Consider the following 18,601-nt stretch of genomic DNA (forward strand, 5'->3'; position numbering starts at 1 on the left):
AGAATCAGCTCTGTGCAGAAATGGAGTTTGCAGTAGCTAAAGCGTTGAAACCCAGTTTACGAAGAGAACTATCCTTTCAACAGAAAACCTTGTGCGAGGAAATTTTGTACTTGAACGGAAACAACGGCGTCTCCGGTGAGGATTTCTCGGTGGATGACCTTCTTGACTTGTCTCACGACGAATTTCAGCACGTGCTTGCTGAAAAGGAAAACGATTTCGAAGACGACGAGGAGAAAAAAGATGGTTCCTTTGTTTCGGATGATGCAAACTCTAACTCTGGCAGTGATTCCGGCACCGCCGATACTGAGTCGGCTTTCGCAGGCGAACTCGCCGTTCCGGCAAGTTTACTTTCTCAAGCTTCAAGGTTTTCATTTTGTTTCTGGCAAGGAATTGAAATTTAAAACGTATTTGAATATTCTGCAGGCCGATGACTTAGCGGACCTTGAGTGGGTTCTCACTTTGTAGACGATTCTCTACTCCAGTTCTCGTATCCGCTTTGCTCAGAGCAGTCGAAGGCGGAGAAGCACTCTGCGACGGAGCTTAGAACGGACTTGACGACGGCAAAAACTCCCGTTTTCCGTCTAAAATCCCGGTGAAAACGAGGAGCACCAAATATAGAAAAGCCAACGCTCGTGTCTGGTCATCCAGCTTAATACTTTTGTTTCCCGGTCATCTCCAAAGTCTTCCTCGGCTCTCATCTTCGCCGGTGAAGCGTCGGCGATGAAGCAGAAAAAAGAGGAAACCGGTGGAAGGGGAAACGGGTGGGTCCCAGATTCAGCGTCGGTGCAGTCATTGTCATGTGCAGAAGACTCCACAGTGGAGAACCGGCCCACTAGGCGCCAAAACCCTGTGTAACGCATGCGGGGTCCGGTTCAAGTCCGGTCGGCTTTTTCCAGAGTATAGACCCGCATGCAGCCCAACTTTCTCCAGCGACTTGCACTCAAATAGCCATCGCAAGGTGTTGGAGATTAGGAGGAGGAAGGAGACGGTTGGTCCGGAGGCCGGTTTGACCCAATCACAAATGGTTCAGAGCTTCTGAAGTTTCAAATTCCCAAGTAAACCGGGTCCAACCCGGTTCGGTTTTTGTACAATAGTAGTATCAGTTAACGGTCAGTCTTAATTAGTGAAGTCGGCTAGGAAGGTCACAGGTAGGTATTAATTAGGAGGAGATTGATTGTTTGTGTTACTTTAGAATTTAGGGCAGTTGATTTAACTTATATATTTATTATTAGAGTAAAGTAGAAGCAGAGGAGAATATATATATATATATATGGATATATAAATATATATATTATGTAAGCCTTTTTTTTTTTGGACTCAATATATTTATAAAGCCTTTTAATTTGAGCCATTTATTGAGTCTGGTGTTTGATATTTTAATTGCATTTGAATCATTCAAGTTTGCGGGTGTCGAGTGATGGGAGATTCAAAGAAAGAGATGGGTGACAGTGTGATTGAAACTTTTTATTAAAGTTTGTATTATTGATTTGAGACCACTGAATCTGTATTAGTGCCATATGGAGTGGTCAAGTGGGAACCAACGTGAGGAACATTTAAGTTGACCCAGAGATTTTTCTTTCATATCACAATTTTTTTAAAGTTTTATATTTTTTTTAATCAAGGTCCTTCATTGAAAATACAATAAACAGGAACTTGTAATATGATTTATGACTTGAGAGGTAGTAGTTTTACACATTCAAGCTAAAAGCATGGTGGTAATTACAAAGGTTAATTGGCCCCAAAAAAAATTATTAATTTGAATCTTGAAGCCCTAGTTCTATAATAGAAGTCTGTTTAGAAATTTATTAATTAAAAAATATTTGATATATTTTTATGCATAGGAAATTCAATACTCAAATTCAAGCCCTTTTGTTATGATCAAAAAATTTACAAAAATGACTTTTCGCGGATTTTCTTAATAATAATTGAGTTGAGCAAAAAAAAATTCAATACCTGGAGGTCAAGGTTTAAGCACCGCGAATGTATAAAAATAATGCTTCTCTAATCTTAAATATAAGATCTACTTTGTAGTGTAAATTACATTACAAAATGAGTCTTATATCAGGATTGGAGGAGTATTAGGTTATTTGGATTTAACAATATTTAAATTTAGATTAGTTGACAGTACTAAATACTATATAATTACAAAAAAATAAATAGAATTTTTATTAATTACCGAAATGAAAAAAGTCGTTATGGCTAAAAAGAAAATCAATTTATTTTAAAACTAAGCATGAATCGATTATTTTTTACGTTGAAATTCGAATAATTTAATTTTATTTGAATGGTTGGTATTTTAATGATTATAAATACTAGAATATAGAATTTAGACAAATTATTATATAATTTAATTTCCACTGTTCAAATTTAGGATGAGCGCTTTGTCTTCCTTGAGTCGAGCAGAGAATCTATTATATCACTATATGCAACGTGCTTAAAGAAAGATACATGCATGCAACATTTTATATACTTTCTTATTCAATTTTAAAGATTTTTAATATTAATTGAAAAATGATTTTTTACCTGAAGAAATTGATCTTTTGATATATCAAATGAGGGAACAAAAATTAAATATCATCATCATCATCATCATTTTCTGCAAGTTGTAGGATCATCATATCCGAAAGAAGTTGACATATTGTTTCCGCAACTTCTAAAATAGAGACCTTCATTGGCATTTTTTGTACTGCACGGATTACATCGACTTTAAAAAAAAAAAATGTTGTTTTCCGATGTCGTTGATTAAGAGCACTCCTTTTCATCCAAAATATGTTTTTGACCCAAAAAAAAAATCTAAAATATATTATCTTTTAATTTTCATCTATAATATATGTAATTGATACTTAAACACTGTTCTTTACATTTTTCCTCTTCATCCATACCTCACTCAATAAGTATGAAGTTAGAGTTTTTTTTCCCCTCAATTTAAGACAGGTTTAATAAGTTAATTATTTCTTTTAATTCTGGTAAATTAATTGAAAATGACTTTATATTTTATAGCGGATATATATATATATTAATATTGGTTGAAATTTTCTTCATTTGAATTTGGCACAAAAAGTTGAAAAATATTCAAGTATATATGCAGACATTAGAAGATACTTACGTTCGACATGTTGGCCCATAGATCCATGCATCGAAAATGAAAGAAGGAATTTATTTAAAATTATGATTCAATAAATAATAGGGGGCTATTTTTTTGGGGCCAGAATAAGGGGCTAATTAAGGGTCATGGGTGCTTTGGATTACAGAAAAATTTCACATGAGCACAATTTCAGACTTTTAAGCTAAGGCTTAGGCATTAATATAATAAAGTTTATAATAAAGTTTAAAATTAGAATTATGTTTAGTTGGAGAAAAAAAAAAAAGGGGTGAACAGAAATGAAGGCGTGGAGTGAAAGCATGAGGGAGCCGCCTTTGAAATAAACGTGCATGCACGTGAGCCAATTATGGAAGGTGGTGGGTCAGTGGGCATATCATGTTCAATGGATCAACATAATTCAAATTATTGGTCTTGTATATCATTTCTGTTCCCAACCCAAAAAAAAAAAACAAGATCAGAATTTTGAAAAAAAATTCATTTCTTATCCCAAATTTATAATTCATGTATAGGACTGCAGAAAGGTGTCCTTTTGTTGTGAGTATAAAATATAGTATGTTAATAAACTACTCTTTTATTTTTATTTATAAGATAAAAGAGATTTTTTTTAATTTTATTTATAAGTTACTCTATATCATTTTTTTTTAAAAATGTACTTTTGTTGGTGTTTGCTTGGAGGGTGAAATTAGTAGGCACGGGGATGCAGGTCTTAACAACACTGATGATTCCATTTTTGGACTATGAGTCCATGCAAGGCCTTCATAACATTTCCCCTTTTTGGTAGGCTAACTAACAGGTATCATTTTCGACATGATTAATTATGGACATTTTAAGAAAAGAAAAAAGGTATTTAACGAAGCAATTTATATTGCTGGACAACCAAAACATACCTTATAATACCTCTGGCCCTTAATATAAGAACTAGTTGACTAATTTAAGTAAATTAAGAAAACTAGTTAAACTAGTCATTTGTAATAAATATATGTTGTCTTTCCTAAAATGTTCTTACTATGTATTAGTAAAACTATTATTATTACAAGAATTATCTTAAAAATAAATAAATAAATATGAAAGATAAAATGGATTGTTGTCTTATATTTAGAACTAAAATAAAAATCAAATAAGCTCTTATATTAAAAACCAGAGGTAATATATAAAACTAGAGAAAGTTCGTGACATTTAAAAAACACCAAAAAAAAAACCAACAAGAAAGGGATCAAAGAAAGAAGCTAAAGAAACAGCAAACTAAATAAAGTGGATTCTCTTTGAGTGGTACGTATTTTTTTGATTTGTGCTTTCAACTTGCGTCCCTCTTTCCTGCAAAGGCTTCCTTATTTCATGTCTTTAAAATTGCTCAATTACTCAAATAAATACGGAAATTGAAATAAAGGAGAGCGCATGTGGGGCCCACATGTACAACTTGATATTGCTTCCTCCGCAACTTCCAACCAGTCTTCCTTGCCTCCACATTCTTTTTTAAATGACAAGGCAAACATCACGCTTGAAGTTACAAAACACAAAAAAAATCATCCACTAGGGGAAGGCGAAGCTTCCTGGTCGGAACTTTCCCGATCAAACCTCAGCTGGTCCAAACACACGGGGTTAGGGTCTTGGAAATAAATCCCCTTACTGGCACTGCTGACATTGTGAGCGTTTCTGGCAAGATATCAGCACATTTGATTGCCTTCTCTTTCTTTCCCAGCAATTTCAGAGAAAACTCTCACATCCACCCACCGGCCTCAATGGGCCACCGAATTATTGGAAACATGTTGGTGATGGGTCAACCCACCCACACTCAGGGGTCTAGCCCGACTCACCAAAAACCATGGTGGGCTTTTTGACATAGCACGTGTATCTTCACCTGATAAGATCGCTGATGAAGATGGCCAAAAAACAAGGGATAATTAATCTGTAAGTCATTATAGTTTTAACTGATTTTAAATCAGGTCTCTGTAGTTTTATTTCTTTTTATTAGGTCCTTATACTTTCACATCTTTTTAATTAGATCCTTGTATTTATTTTTCTTTTTATGAAATCCTTATAAGTTCACCTCATTTTTAATTAAGTCCTTGAATTTTTTACTCTTTATTTTATGAATTCTAATAATACTATTCTATAATCATAAAATAGTATATATTATTTAATATTAGTTTATAAACAATAATACTCTAAAAATAATGAATTATTACAATAATTTTATTTTTTGCCAGCAAGAAAATATTATTTGTTCTAAAAAATTTATCTGAATTAATTAATTATATTACTTATATTAATTTAATTTAATTATTAATATTTTATATTTCAGTAATCTAATTAATTAAGTTTATATTTAACTAATAAATAAAAATTAAAACAACATGGACTTGATTAAGAATTTAGGGAAATTATAAGGACTTTATAAAAAGAAAAATAAATGTAAGGACCTAATTAAAAACATGTGAAAGAATAAGGACCTAATAAAAAGAAAAAAACTATAAGGACCTGATTCAAAATTAGTTGAAACTATAAGAACTTACAGATTAATTAATCCAAAAAACAAAAAAGCAAAAACAAAAACAAAAAGAACAAAAGATCATTGATTTTTTTTTTTTGGTAATGAACGAGGGCTAGGCCCGAGGATATACTCCTTTGGTCCTATTTATAGGACAGAGAAAGAGAGAGTTTTTTTTTGTTTTATTTATAAGTCACTTTATTAAATTTTTACCATAACTGTAACATATTGTCATTCATTTATTATAGTATAGATAGTTTTTTTTTTTAAAATGTATACATTAAATAGGGATAAAGTTGAAAAGTTGTTATATTTTAATGAAAAGTTAATGCAGTTTAATGTTTTCTTTAGTATGTATAAAACATGTTAGAAGTACCTTATAAATAGGATTAAAAGAGTATTAAATAACTTAGAAGGGAATAGTCTCATACAATCACTCGAGAGCAAAGTTCCTAAATGAGTAGGATAGGAATGTAAAACTAAATCAAAGGAAAGTCCTTGTTTAGCTAGAGCATCAGCCAGCTGGTTTTGTTTTGGGTCACTTGCAGGTCCTATGAGTAGTTAAACATGCTCTAGATTTGAAAAAAGTAAGACTACTACTGTGAAAGGTATCTTTGGTTTGAACCATCTCTACTAGGATCTTTGAATCTGAATTCCAGAATTATTTTTCTGAATCCAAATTCCCAAGCCAATCTCAAACCTCTTAACATGGCCCATTCTTCCGCAGCAAGGATAGTACAGCTTTTAAGAGTTTGAGTAAACCCCACAATCCATGACCCATCATGGTTTCTAATAACTCTGCCACATCTAACTTTGTTCTTGGTTGTTGAAATAACACCATCTACATTCAACTTCAACCAACCAGGTTGAGGGGGTAGCCACTTTGAAGGAGCTCTTGGTAGAGGAGATGTCTGTGTGAAGGAAATATTAGTATCTTGCACAAATTTCCTCCAACAATTCAGAATAACAGTAGCTAGGTTGTATGGTTTTATGAAGTCAGTATCAAAGATAAAACTATTCCTCCCTCTCCATAGTAGCTAGACAGTAACGCCCCATAAAAGACTCCAAGGGGGAGAGGAGTTAATTCCTAAATCTTTTTTGAGATTCATGGCAAACCAATCTCTAATAGAAGCAACAAAGAATTGGGTATAATGAAACGGATTCAAGAAACATATCCACAACCGTCTAGCATAAGTGCAATATCTCAAGATATGCATCACATTTTCCATTGTAGAATTGCAAAAGGAGCACAATGGTGAGGCTAGCGACTATTTACTTCTCCATCTATTAGTAGGAAGTCTGCTATGAAAAAAAATTCATAAGAGGACTCTAATTCTTTCAGCTCCTCTCCATTTCCAAATAGCCTTGTAAGTTGAGCTATACAAATTATTAGGTGGTCACTCAATCACATAGTAAGTACTTTTAACAGTAAAGTTACCATGTCTATGAGCATCATTACCAGCTTCTACCGCAGGGAGAGAGATTATACTTAATAGGGAAGGAGACTGATTTCAAAAAATCACAACATGCACCTACGGTGACCAGAGACAACATTAAAAAGCTCCTATCATGGTAAATGTCAAAATCCAATGGCTGTGTTGTGCTTTTGTTCAGATTATTACATCACCTTCCTCTGGAAATTTATGAAGCATGCTATTCACTTCTGTTTTGAACTTCTGCGTTTTGTTTCTGAATACAAGAGATCCATACCCTTCATCAAGGACTAGATTCTGGTTCAATTATCCGCAATTTTTTTTACATTATAGTAAATATAAATAATAACAGATATATAATAAGTTTCAAATATTTTTTTTTTGGGTGCAGTAATTTCAACTGTTTATTGAGGATGGGACGTCATGTTCGGCGGGGCAGAGGTCGTGGCATCTGCTATAGAATGGGCCATGACAGAGCTTATGAGAAGCCCAATGGACCGCAAGGAGACCCAACAAGAGCTGCTGATATTGTGGGCCTGGATCAAAGATTTGCAAAACCCATCCTGACAAGTTGAATTACCTCAAATGTGCAGTCATGTACCAGGGAAAAACAATGCGCGCTCCAAGAAACATTATGGCATCTTAAGTTTAGTAAAAATAGCTAATTCTTCCAATGCACTCGTAGAGATTGAATTCAGCAAAAGAAACTAGTCTCCAAAATATAACAAATCAAGATTTGAATCTCCATTAAAAGATATATCTGCATTTAGTATCTAATAATGTCTCGGAAAGGGGAAAAAAAACTTATTAAAAAGTGCAACATTTTTTACGGATGGAGGTGAGCACAGTCCAAATTATATTACTAATGATTATTAGAGCAACGAGTTAATAATTCTCAGAGCAGAGATTTTTCTTTTGTTGTTAACTTACAATTTTCTTTTTTGGGAAACTCCAATTGTAACCCATTTAGCCAACTTCCAGAGTCGGAAATTAACGATAATTGTCACATCGAGATCGTGAGGATAAACAGTTTTTGAAACATTATATCTTTAATAGAAACTTAGCTTGATGCTAGAGATATATGAACGATTCGATTTTTCTGTTTTCAGTGAGTAATACGATTTTTAAAATGTGATGCATGCTCGTTATTACAGTATCGTATTTTAAGGACTATGAATGAAAAATGCATTAAATCGGTGGTTAGATGTATATTGCGGTATGCACTGATCGACTCTCAAGGCAAACTCACTATATGTACAAAGAAGTGAAGAACCAACCACACTCTTTTGTCCTGCTATTTTCCCCCTTTTTTTATGCGAAGAATTTGACGGTTTCTCTTAATCATCATTCTTTTATTCTTTTAAAACTTATCTTCGGTAAAAGTAAAAAAAAAAAAAGATCACGATTCATGAATAAAAAATAACACTCTTGTTCATATTAAAAAAAAAATAAAGCGATATCATTAAACTATAAAAAGATTGCATATATAATTTTGAAACTCAATCTGAACACAACAGATGATTTTTCTCATGCAGGAAATTTGGGAATGTCACTTTTATTTTGTGGACTCCGAATAGGAGGTGATACTTATATGAAGAAGAAAGACGGGAATTAGACATTAAATAATAATAATAGTAATACCTCCGGTCTTAAATATAAGATCTATTTTGTAATGTAAATCACACTATAAAATGAATATTATATTTGGGATTAGCGGAGTAATAATAAAAGAACTGCTCAATCACCAAGCCGCTTTTTGCTAACTTGATTAGAGGGATAAGTATATTTGATGTCTCTTTATTTTGGCTCTTACACATTTTTTGGAATCCATCTCTCCCACTCTTCCTTCTCAACTTCCACCAAAGCAAATCCCACTCTCTCCTCGCGAACATGTACCACGCGCTCGCGCGTACTGTTCTTAAAAATTCAATATCATGTGATCCTCAGTCTTAAAACGAATAGCAATTTGTTACGTTTTTGCTTTAAAATTCGATAGTCTTTTTTGAAAGGTAAAAAAAAAGAATGAAGACTAGAAATAGCAACGACACAGAAAAAACACAACAACAATTTTACCCTGACGGCCTAAACAAAACAAAAATGACACTCTTTCCAGTCCTAAATATAATGCTCGTTTTGTAGTATAATTTTATACTACAAAACAAGTCTTATATTTAGGACTGGAGAAATATTTTTATGAGCGTCAAATAGGAACAGTCATAATATGCTGCGAATAAAATAAACAAAGCAAAACCTGCGCGTATGGATTATAGTAGCGTAATAACTTAACAAATTCAGATTAATTAGCAATTACAATAATAATATTATTATATATTATTTAAGCACAAAAGGTAAAAATTAATACTAATAATATTTTTTTAAAAAAAGGATTGGAATTGGCCCCACAAATAAAGCCTCCATCACCTTTCCCTCAAGCTCAAGCATTGTGCACTCTCACACTTCGTGTCCTTTTTGCCTTGTGCTTGCATGTGACCTCACTCCCACTTCCCATTTTACTGTCGGCGCTTTCATATTTCAGTTATCACAAACCCTAACCTTTCTGCTTCTTATTCTGATTATTAATATCCCTTTTTTTTTGCCAACATTAATATATAATATATTACTACTATTTAAGAGAGAGTTAAAAATAATGAGTATCTATTTCAACATTTAAAGTAATATTAAGTGTTTCATATAAAAAAAAAAAAGATACGACTAATTTTCTAAAGATTTCAAAGTCTCTCACTCTCTCTAGCTTGGCTTTCAAGTCTCAAACCCGTGAGACTCACTGCTACTATAAATGAATCGCACTTTCATTTCAGTTTCAACACAGAGCGTTTCATCAAACACATTGTGCTCACTCAACAATGATGCTCCTCAGATTCTCTTACCTCGCTCTGTTCATAGTCTTCCTCGCTGGGTTGCCGGATACTGGAATCGCTCATGATTATAGAGATGCATTGTCGAAGGCAATCTTGTTCTTCGAGGGCCAGCGATCAGGGTATCTGCCGGTTGACCAGAGAATGAGATGGAGAGACCATTCAGGGCTGAGCGACGGGTGGACTTACAACACAGACCTCACCGGCGGCTACTACGACGCCGGCGACAACGTGAAGTTTGGATTCCCGATGGCATTCACCGCCACAATGTTGGCCTGGAGCGTCGTCGAATTCAGAGATGAGATGCCTCCTGAGGAGCTTCGGAATTGCCTCGTTGCTATTCGCTGGGGTACCGATTATCTGCTCAAGACTGTGTCTCAGCCCGATCGAATTTTTGTTCAGGTAACTACAATTGCAAATGAATCATTTTCACTTAGATTTTCTTACTGTTTTTGCGAATCAAAATTGTTTTATAGCAATCCTCCATTACATTATTAATCATTTAAGATATAGAAATATAAAATTTGGATAATAATTTCATGCATCGATCCTAGACAGTCGTGTGGTTGAGGTTGAAAACAGATTGAGAAGGTAGGTGAGGTTAGTTTGGAGAATTGAAAGGGCAGGCATGATCTTGTGTTGTGTGCTCTATTAGTGCGTGAATGGGCAGCGGGAATGTAGTTACGTGGTCACACTCTTTTTTTTTTTGGCCAAAGGTACGTGGTCACATTAGTCCTCGCCTTTTCTTCGATCTCGACCCTTTCGTCTCCACGTCATTCCATTCATTTTCTTTTATATACTACCAATCAAAACTACTTGTATCTATACCTCTTCACCTGATATTTAAGGTTTTATTGATTATTTTTTATTAATTTACATATTAAGATCTGATATTCTTCTATTCAATAATGTTATTTTTCACATTTTCTCGTGCACAGATGATTGGACCACTTTCTTTTCCGTCAACGTTTGCTCTTTTTTTAAAAAAAAATTTAATTATCATTGGATGACTCAAAATATTGATCAAATTTATGTGTATGAATGCATCCAGTTATATAACTGTTTTGTTCTTAATTTTTCTATTTATTTTTTAATCATTAACTGAAAATAATTTTTATTATCTCATCTGTATGTTCTAAAGTTAAAAATTACTCACATAAAAAGGAATATATGAGATGAGGGGCGAAGAATCAGAATCTAGGCTAGCAAGTAATCTAAGGATTGTAAGTTAAGATTCTTCTTTCGGAACAAGATGCTTCACCTACGCGCTGACGATGATCGTGTACTATACTCCCTCACTAACCCAGTTATTAACAAGGCTTTAATTATTATTAATAAATTGATTGATATGATTGATGGATTATTGACCTGTGTTATATGAACGCAATGAAATTTGAAGGTGGGGGATCCAAACTCAGACCACAACTGTTGGGAGAGGCCAGAGGACATGGACACAGACAGGACGGTTTACGCCATTGACGCGCCAAATCCAGCTTCTGACATCGCCGGCGAAACAGCGGCGGCACTGGCCGCTTCATCCATGGCGTTCCGGTCGTCGGACCCCGGATATTCCGAGACACTGCTAAGAAATGCGATCAAGGCCTTTCAGTACGCTGATAACTACAGAGGTGCTTACACGGACAATGATCACGTCAGGGACGGTGCTTGCCCTTATTACTGCAACTTTGGAGGCCATCAGGTAAATTAACTTCACTATTAATTAAATAATGATGCTGCGATAATTATAATTTATTAAACAAAATTGATTATTATCATCGTGCGATTGGGAAATATATATGTGAATAATCAACAAATGAAGACGATACAGGATGAGTTGTTATGGGGAGCGGCATGGCTGAGGAGGGCAACAGGGCACGATGATTTCTTGAACTACGTTCAGTTCAATGCCAAAGCATTCGGTGCTGACGATAACATCAATGAGTTTGGCTGGGAAAACAAGCATGCTGGCCTTAACGTTCTTGTCTCCAAGGTATATTTATTATATACACAAATTCAAATTCTTAATTTATTCACCAAACAACCACGTAGCACCATGATCTTATTTCCTAGGTGTATCCAGAATTCGATATTTTTATATGGTACATCCAATACTCTTATTTTTAGTGTATCTAATACTCTAAAGATTTGGGATGCTAGATGTTCTTAGCAAAATAAGATCAGGGGTTAGGCGTAGCATCCTGATCTTATTTCCTATGTACGTTTAAAATCCGATCTCTTATATGGTATAGATCTTATTTTTTTATGCATCCGCTACCTTAATTTTATTTTTAGTGCATCCAATACCCTAAACATTTGGAATGCTGAATGTTCTAGAAAAATAAGATTAGGGTCTTAGGTACATTTTTACCCTAAAAATTTTTCATGAATAGATATGCATCCATTCTGTCTATATTCAAATAAAAGTGCATGGGTTTAATTTTCAGGAAGCGGTAGAAGGAAGCTTGTACTCTCTACAATCCTACAGGGAGTCAGCAGAGAGCTTCATGTGCACACTGATACCCGAATCACCAACCTCACAAATCCAATACACTCCTGGAGGTCTCATTTACAGACCTGGAGGCAGCAATTTACAGCATGCCACCTCCCTCTCTTTTCTTCAGCTTGTCTACGCCAATTATCTCTCTCGCTCCTCCCAAACCCTAAATTGTGGGACCCTCTCCGACATCACTCCCCAAACCCTTCGTCGTATAGCCAAGAGACAAGTTGACTACATCTTAGGCGACAACCCCATGGGACTGTCCTACATGGTCGGATATGGAGATCATTACCCTCAAAGGATTCACCATCGTGGCTCTTCTGTGCCTTCCATTAAAGACCATCCTCAGTTCATTTCATGCAAGGAAGGCTCCGTCTATTACAATTCTTCTAACCCTAACCCTAATCTTCTTGTCGGGGCTCTCGTTGGAGGGCCTGAGGACGATGATGAGTACGAGGATGATCGAGCCAATTTCAGAAAGTCTGAACCCACTACATATATTAATGCTCCTTTTGTCGGCGTTTTAGCGTACTTTGCCGCTCATCCTGACCCTTGATCCATTACTCATGATGACACAATGACGGCATAACTTAAGAACAGGTATTTTTAGGTATTTATTGTCAGGTTCTTCACAAGAAGTCGCGCCTGCGATGTTGATATTGCTTTTTACATGTGATTAGGTGTTTTGATCGAATAAAACCTATTCGGCTATTCACATGTTTTACATATATATATATATATATTAAATTACTGAAGAACTTGAGTAAATACTTAAAAGAACATTTCTTAAGTCTTTTCTCTATATATATATTTGAGGTTTTGTAAATAAAAGGAGATGCTGTATACAGTAAAGAGGTCTCTCGTCTTGAGAAAAAGGCAAGGGGGAAGAGGCTTGCTTGTGTTGGATATATATCTATATATAGGACATTGTGGTTGTTTGGAGAGCTACTTGAGGTTTTTAATTAAATTACAAATTACACTATGCATGTTGAATGGAAGATTAATTAGTTCGAGGGTCTCATTCTCGATTTTGAGGAGGGGTTGAGAGATTGTGTACTTTACAAGTTTGTTAAATATCATTGTATAAATGGACGTGATGATATTGCCTCCCCTCCCTTTCTTTTAAAACTGATATATTTAATTAATTGTCGGTGGCAACTAACTTCATATTTTATATATCTCATCATAACACCTCTCCATCAATTACCTTATTCATTGATTGATTACTCTTAATATATAACATTAATTTATTGTTATTAAAACTAACACGACACCAACTGCAAGAATTTAACCTTTCATTTATCAAACAAATATCATTTTCGAATATTATGTTTGAGTAGTGAAAGAATGTGACGCAGAAAACAGAAAGTCATCAATCGTATGTAACGTACGGGAAAGCTGAACAGCGAGCACGAACGCCATGAATTGCCCAAACCAAATAACGTATTGGACCACCAAATGAGCAATCACCAACTATAGCTGCAGATTGAATTTCAGCACTGGCTACTAGAAAAATCTCTCTTTTTTTTTGTTGATAAAAAGAAAATTTAGATCAATTAGGTCTCGAGAGCTTAACAGGATCATGACATACCTTAATATTAAGTAATCATGCACATATTTTGATCCACTTTTTTATTTGGTAGAATGAAGATTGAATGCAGTTGGGTTTTGAAGATTTTCTTATGGTTAAAGCATGTCCTATAACAACTGCTTATAAAATGACTCGCTAATAACTAAGATCCTCGCGTAAGGTCATCATAAATGAGCTTTGTTTTAATTTTTGGGCAGTCGGATGTGGCTTCTTGAACAATGTTTTTTTTTTTTTTAAATAAGCACAGTACCTTTTTATTACATATGGACATATAGATTGAACCTTGGATTCCCGAACAAATTAGTTTTTTTTTTCCCTAAAGCATAGGTATTATACTATTGGAGGTAATCCTAATCGAGGCACTGTCAGACACTAAATGTGGACACCTCTCCTAGCGGGGATTCAAACCTTGATTTATCAGATTGTGGGAGACTAGTCCTTTCTGCTAGACCTAACCCTCGTTGATCTGAACAAATTAGCTGAGAGTTGAGAGAATGCGAAGGTAAACATAATGCCCCCGTTGCAGTACTGGGCTTTAGTTTTGTTGTGGGAGCCGTAAGTGGGCTTTTTTGGGTCCATTGATGGTGGGCTCTTGAAAAACAAAAAAGGGAGGTCCTATCCTAATCTTACCTTCTAGTCTAGGCTGATCTTAATAAGAGCCCACGCATGAAAACGATTCCATTGTAACCAGGGGCGGCAAAAAAAAGAAAAAGGAAAAAAGCCCACATAAAGCAACGAAATGAAATTACACAAATTCACAAACAGTAAAATGCCCGTGCAGCCATTTACAACACTACGTTATTTTATGTACTATGCATATATACTTTCAAATCTGAAATTATATGATGCCATAACTTCATCAATTCTTTGAAATGCCGGGGTAATTTTTGTTATTCTGTACTACTTTTGGTCTATATAGAAGAACTAGATAACTAATTTGTAAATTTTAAAAAAATTAATTAAATTAGTTATTTGTTTTTCCTAACATGTCTTTATGAATTTTGCACATTGGAACTAATATTGATGAAAGCTTCTTAACATATGCAATCATTATATGAATTACTTAAAGATGAAATAGATAAATATTGGAAATTGATATTTTATATTTAGGATCAAATTAAATCTTCAATTAGCTCTTAATATATTAAGGACAGGAGGTACCATAATATTTTCTTTTTCCCTCATAAATTCATCAATTAAAACTGTGCCCACATGTTTTTTTTTTTGCCGAAAACAAGTCTATTTTATTAATTGCAAAAACAAAATCATGTTACTACACACATGTTGTTTCATTAAACCTATTTTGTTCGTAGTCCTGTGTTGAGGAGTTTTTTTTTTTTTTCCCGTCCATGATGAGTTGTTGTACTTGTACCTTCTCAATCCAAATTAGTCTTCTCATTAATGCTGTGGACTGTGGTTGATTGTGGACCGATCTTATCATAATATCGTTTATCCATTTTAAAAAATAAGAATGTAAAACTGTCGGCAAAGGAAGAAGAACAAGGATATAAGATTCCTTGGTTGGCTGCCCTAGCGAGACCATTAGCCCTAAAGAATTAAAAATTTCCCAACACAACCAATTCATAAACCGATTTGATTGAGATCTTAAACCACCTAAAACCAACTAGTTCTTCCATTTACTCATAACACTCTCATCACTAAACCAAAAACCAAAACAACTCCTTTTATATATAACTTTGCTGAGATTATTAAATGCCAAGTTTAATTATCAGTTCTCATTTAATTTACTTCAAACCTTTAAAATAGGCCTGCTTGGGGTTGCTAATTTCGTCATGTTAATAGATAGATTTGCTGGTGCTCCAAATAAAACGATTCAGCTTGTCAGAATGGGTGTATTATGAAAAGGATTGGCCTGATAGATCTCTCTAATTAAATCACACACACATAAATGATCAGTTGGACTTGATAATAAAATATGTTGTTTTTAATATAAAAATATATCATTTTTAATGCCAAATTTGACGCTTTCAAAATATAAAGCCTTCTTGAGTAGCTAATAAGTGCTCAACTCATGATTCCGAACGCACATAATTTCCATTGTCAGATTAGTTGGGAGAAGGCAGAATTAAAATCGTTTAGCAAAAAAACGATTTCCCTTCTTAATCTAAAAAAAACTACACTTTAGATCTGTCACAACATGAAAATTGTTTTTGCCGTGAACAATTTCGGTGTAAAATTCAACTCCTTCTGAGTATGAATGAGCTTGGGTGCAGCATCCTGATAAATATTTTTAACAATGCAGCATTTCAGTAATAATTTTTACTGTGCATAGCATATGGGTCAAAAAGCCGAAATTTCATCATACATAAAGCAAAATTTATAATTCAAAATCAAATGTAAATAACAGTAACGCTAAAAATATGACTCCTACGTGTTGACCAGCAACAGGGATTCTATGACGAGATGTTTATTTTATTTTATTTTTTAATTCTTCCTACGAGGAAATGGATCTATAAAGGTTGAAGCCGACAAATTAAATACTCCCTCGGTCTTTAATATAAGATTTATTTAACTAATTTGATTAGATTAAGATAGTTAAGTGAGTTAGTTAATTATAAAAAATATGTTATGTTTTTCCTAAAATACTATAATCATCTTTTTTAATATCCTCCATCTCTCTTTTACTTGGTTATGGTTGAAGAAGTATTCATGGGGGTAATTTAGAAAAAACTGATAAATATGAGAAATAAATCTTATATTTAGGACTAAAATCAACTTAACAATTAGTTTCTATATTAAATATCGAAAGAGTATATATATTTAGAGAGAGAGAATTTGATTGCCATTGGTTTGACTTTTGCAGATACCATATAATGTAATATAATATAATCGCAGTGTTTAAATGATTTAATTGGGTATGGGCAACGACTAATTAAAATCCTTCGTGACCACTTTTTCCCTTCAAATGATGGTAATGGTCTCCCAATCATATGATGGAATCTTGACTTAATACACACACATATGTAAATAATATTTTATAAAGTTGAAACTGCTGTAATGTACCAGTGTTAATATGCATTAATTTCAACCAAATAGTTCAATGGTTCTTGTCAACCATCGTATAGTAGTATTATTACTCGTTCCATCTCTAATTGTAAGATCTTTTTTTTGAATGGATTTGTACCTTTTTATAAGATCCTCTTAGAGTTTGTCTGAACATTTAATGTATTTTTACGTATTTTATTCCTAATAAATTTCATATATTACATTTTCTCTCTATTTATTTTATTATTACTCTATTACATTTATTAGGGGTGTATTTGAAAAAAAATTACATTTGTTACATATTAATTGCTTTTAACTAATTTTAACTGTTTTTTTAAAAAACACAATTAGGCCAAAAGGTTCTTATAATTAAAGACAGAGTAGTATATTATAATTTTCCTGCGACTCTTCAGATTTGTTTCGTAATCAAGCATTAAACCACCTTATGTGCATCGAGGATAAATAATTAACGAGCTTGTTTAACTTATTACATATCAGAAACATGTTTTCTCGAGCCTAATGCGCGTTTTATACTAATTTATGTCAGCAAAATACTTTGATTTTATGGATATTATAATATAATCCAGGTCTCATTTTTTTTTGGATTGTTTGCAAAAGTTACCACAATCTAAATAATTTGGCACTCCCTTCATTATAGTCTCACATTTATATATGAGCTTATTTCAAACATTATAAATATATTGTGTAAGTTGAAACAAAATTTTTATATCATATACTGTGAATTACGTAAAAAAGTTATTTCTAAAAAATCTTACCACCATTTCAAATAACCACACACACACACACACGCACATATATATAGATTGACGTATGAATCTTGCTTAATGGTTATTTGAATGTTTTACTTTTTTTTCTTAAATATTAAATAATTTATTGTTAACACAATCTAAATTTAGGAAGTAATTATTTAACTTTAAAAATTTGCCATGCATTTCGAGCTAATAAATTATGGTGTAGGGGCCGTACGTCATGCATAATAAAAACAAAAAGAAATATATAAAATATAAAGTGATATATTTGCAGTTATGATCATGTACTTCGATTCTCATTCATTCAACTGCTTGAGTTAGATAACAATTAACAAGGGATAATCTTTACATTTTAAAGATTTTAAAGCATTCAATAAATTTCAACAATTAAATAAATATTTATCATTCCCTTTTTATTATTTCCCTATTTTAGGTTTACTTCAAATGACTGTTCCGTCGTCGTCGTGAACTGAGATCAAATGACCGTTAGAAGCCAGAACGTAAAATCCTGCAGCGCATTTATCTTCGCTAACATCCTCGTGTGACCGTTTACTAACGGTGTTCATGATCAACCGCCAACCCTCCGACGTGGAAAATAAATTTTTTATTTGTTTTTTTCTGTGCCGATAAAACAAAGAAAATATTTTTGGCCACAAAAGAAAATGGAAATGGCTGTTGGATTTGGATCTTCGCTAGTTCGCTTCTCCCACCACTGCGAGGGGAAAACGAAATAAATATACAGAAAATAGAAACTTCAACGACGTTGTCATTTATCATTGACACTCCTCGCTGGCTTCAGATTTACACGGACCTGTTTGGTGTTGGTCCATTTTCACA

The 18,601-nt window shown here is 33.7% G+C and overlaps 1 protein-coding gene and 1 pseudogene across 1 annotated transcript; both read left to right on the plus strand.

Moving 5' to 3' along the window:
* Positions 1–1,281, plus strand: LOC114725602 (GATA transcription factor 7-like; annotated as a pseudogene).
* Positions 1,282–9,888: 8,607 nt separating this feature from the next.
* LOC114725603 (endoglucanase 24-like) lies at positions 9,889–13,067 on the plus strand. The gene is made up of 4 exons (XM_028912128.1): positions 9,889–10,302; positions 11,300–11,599; positions 11,729–11,890; positions 12,345–13,067. The coding sequence occupies exons 1-4, from the start codon at positions 9,889–9,891 to the stop codon at positions 12,951–12,953; spliced, it is 1,485 nt and encodes a 494-aa protein (XP_028767961.1). The 3' UTR covers positions 12,954–13,067.
* Positions 13,068–18,601: the final 5,534 nt, after the last annotated feature.

The sequence above is a fragment of the Neltuma alba genome, unplaced genomic scaffold (genome assembly GCF_004799145.2).
Source record: "Neltuma alba isolate B1F8T4 unplaced genomic scaffold, ASM479914v2 tig00012258_pilon, whole genome shotgun sequence".
Lineage (NCBI taxonomy): Eukaryota > Viridiplantae > Streptophyta > Magnoliopsida > Fabales > Fabaceae > Neltuma > Neltuma alba.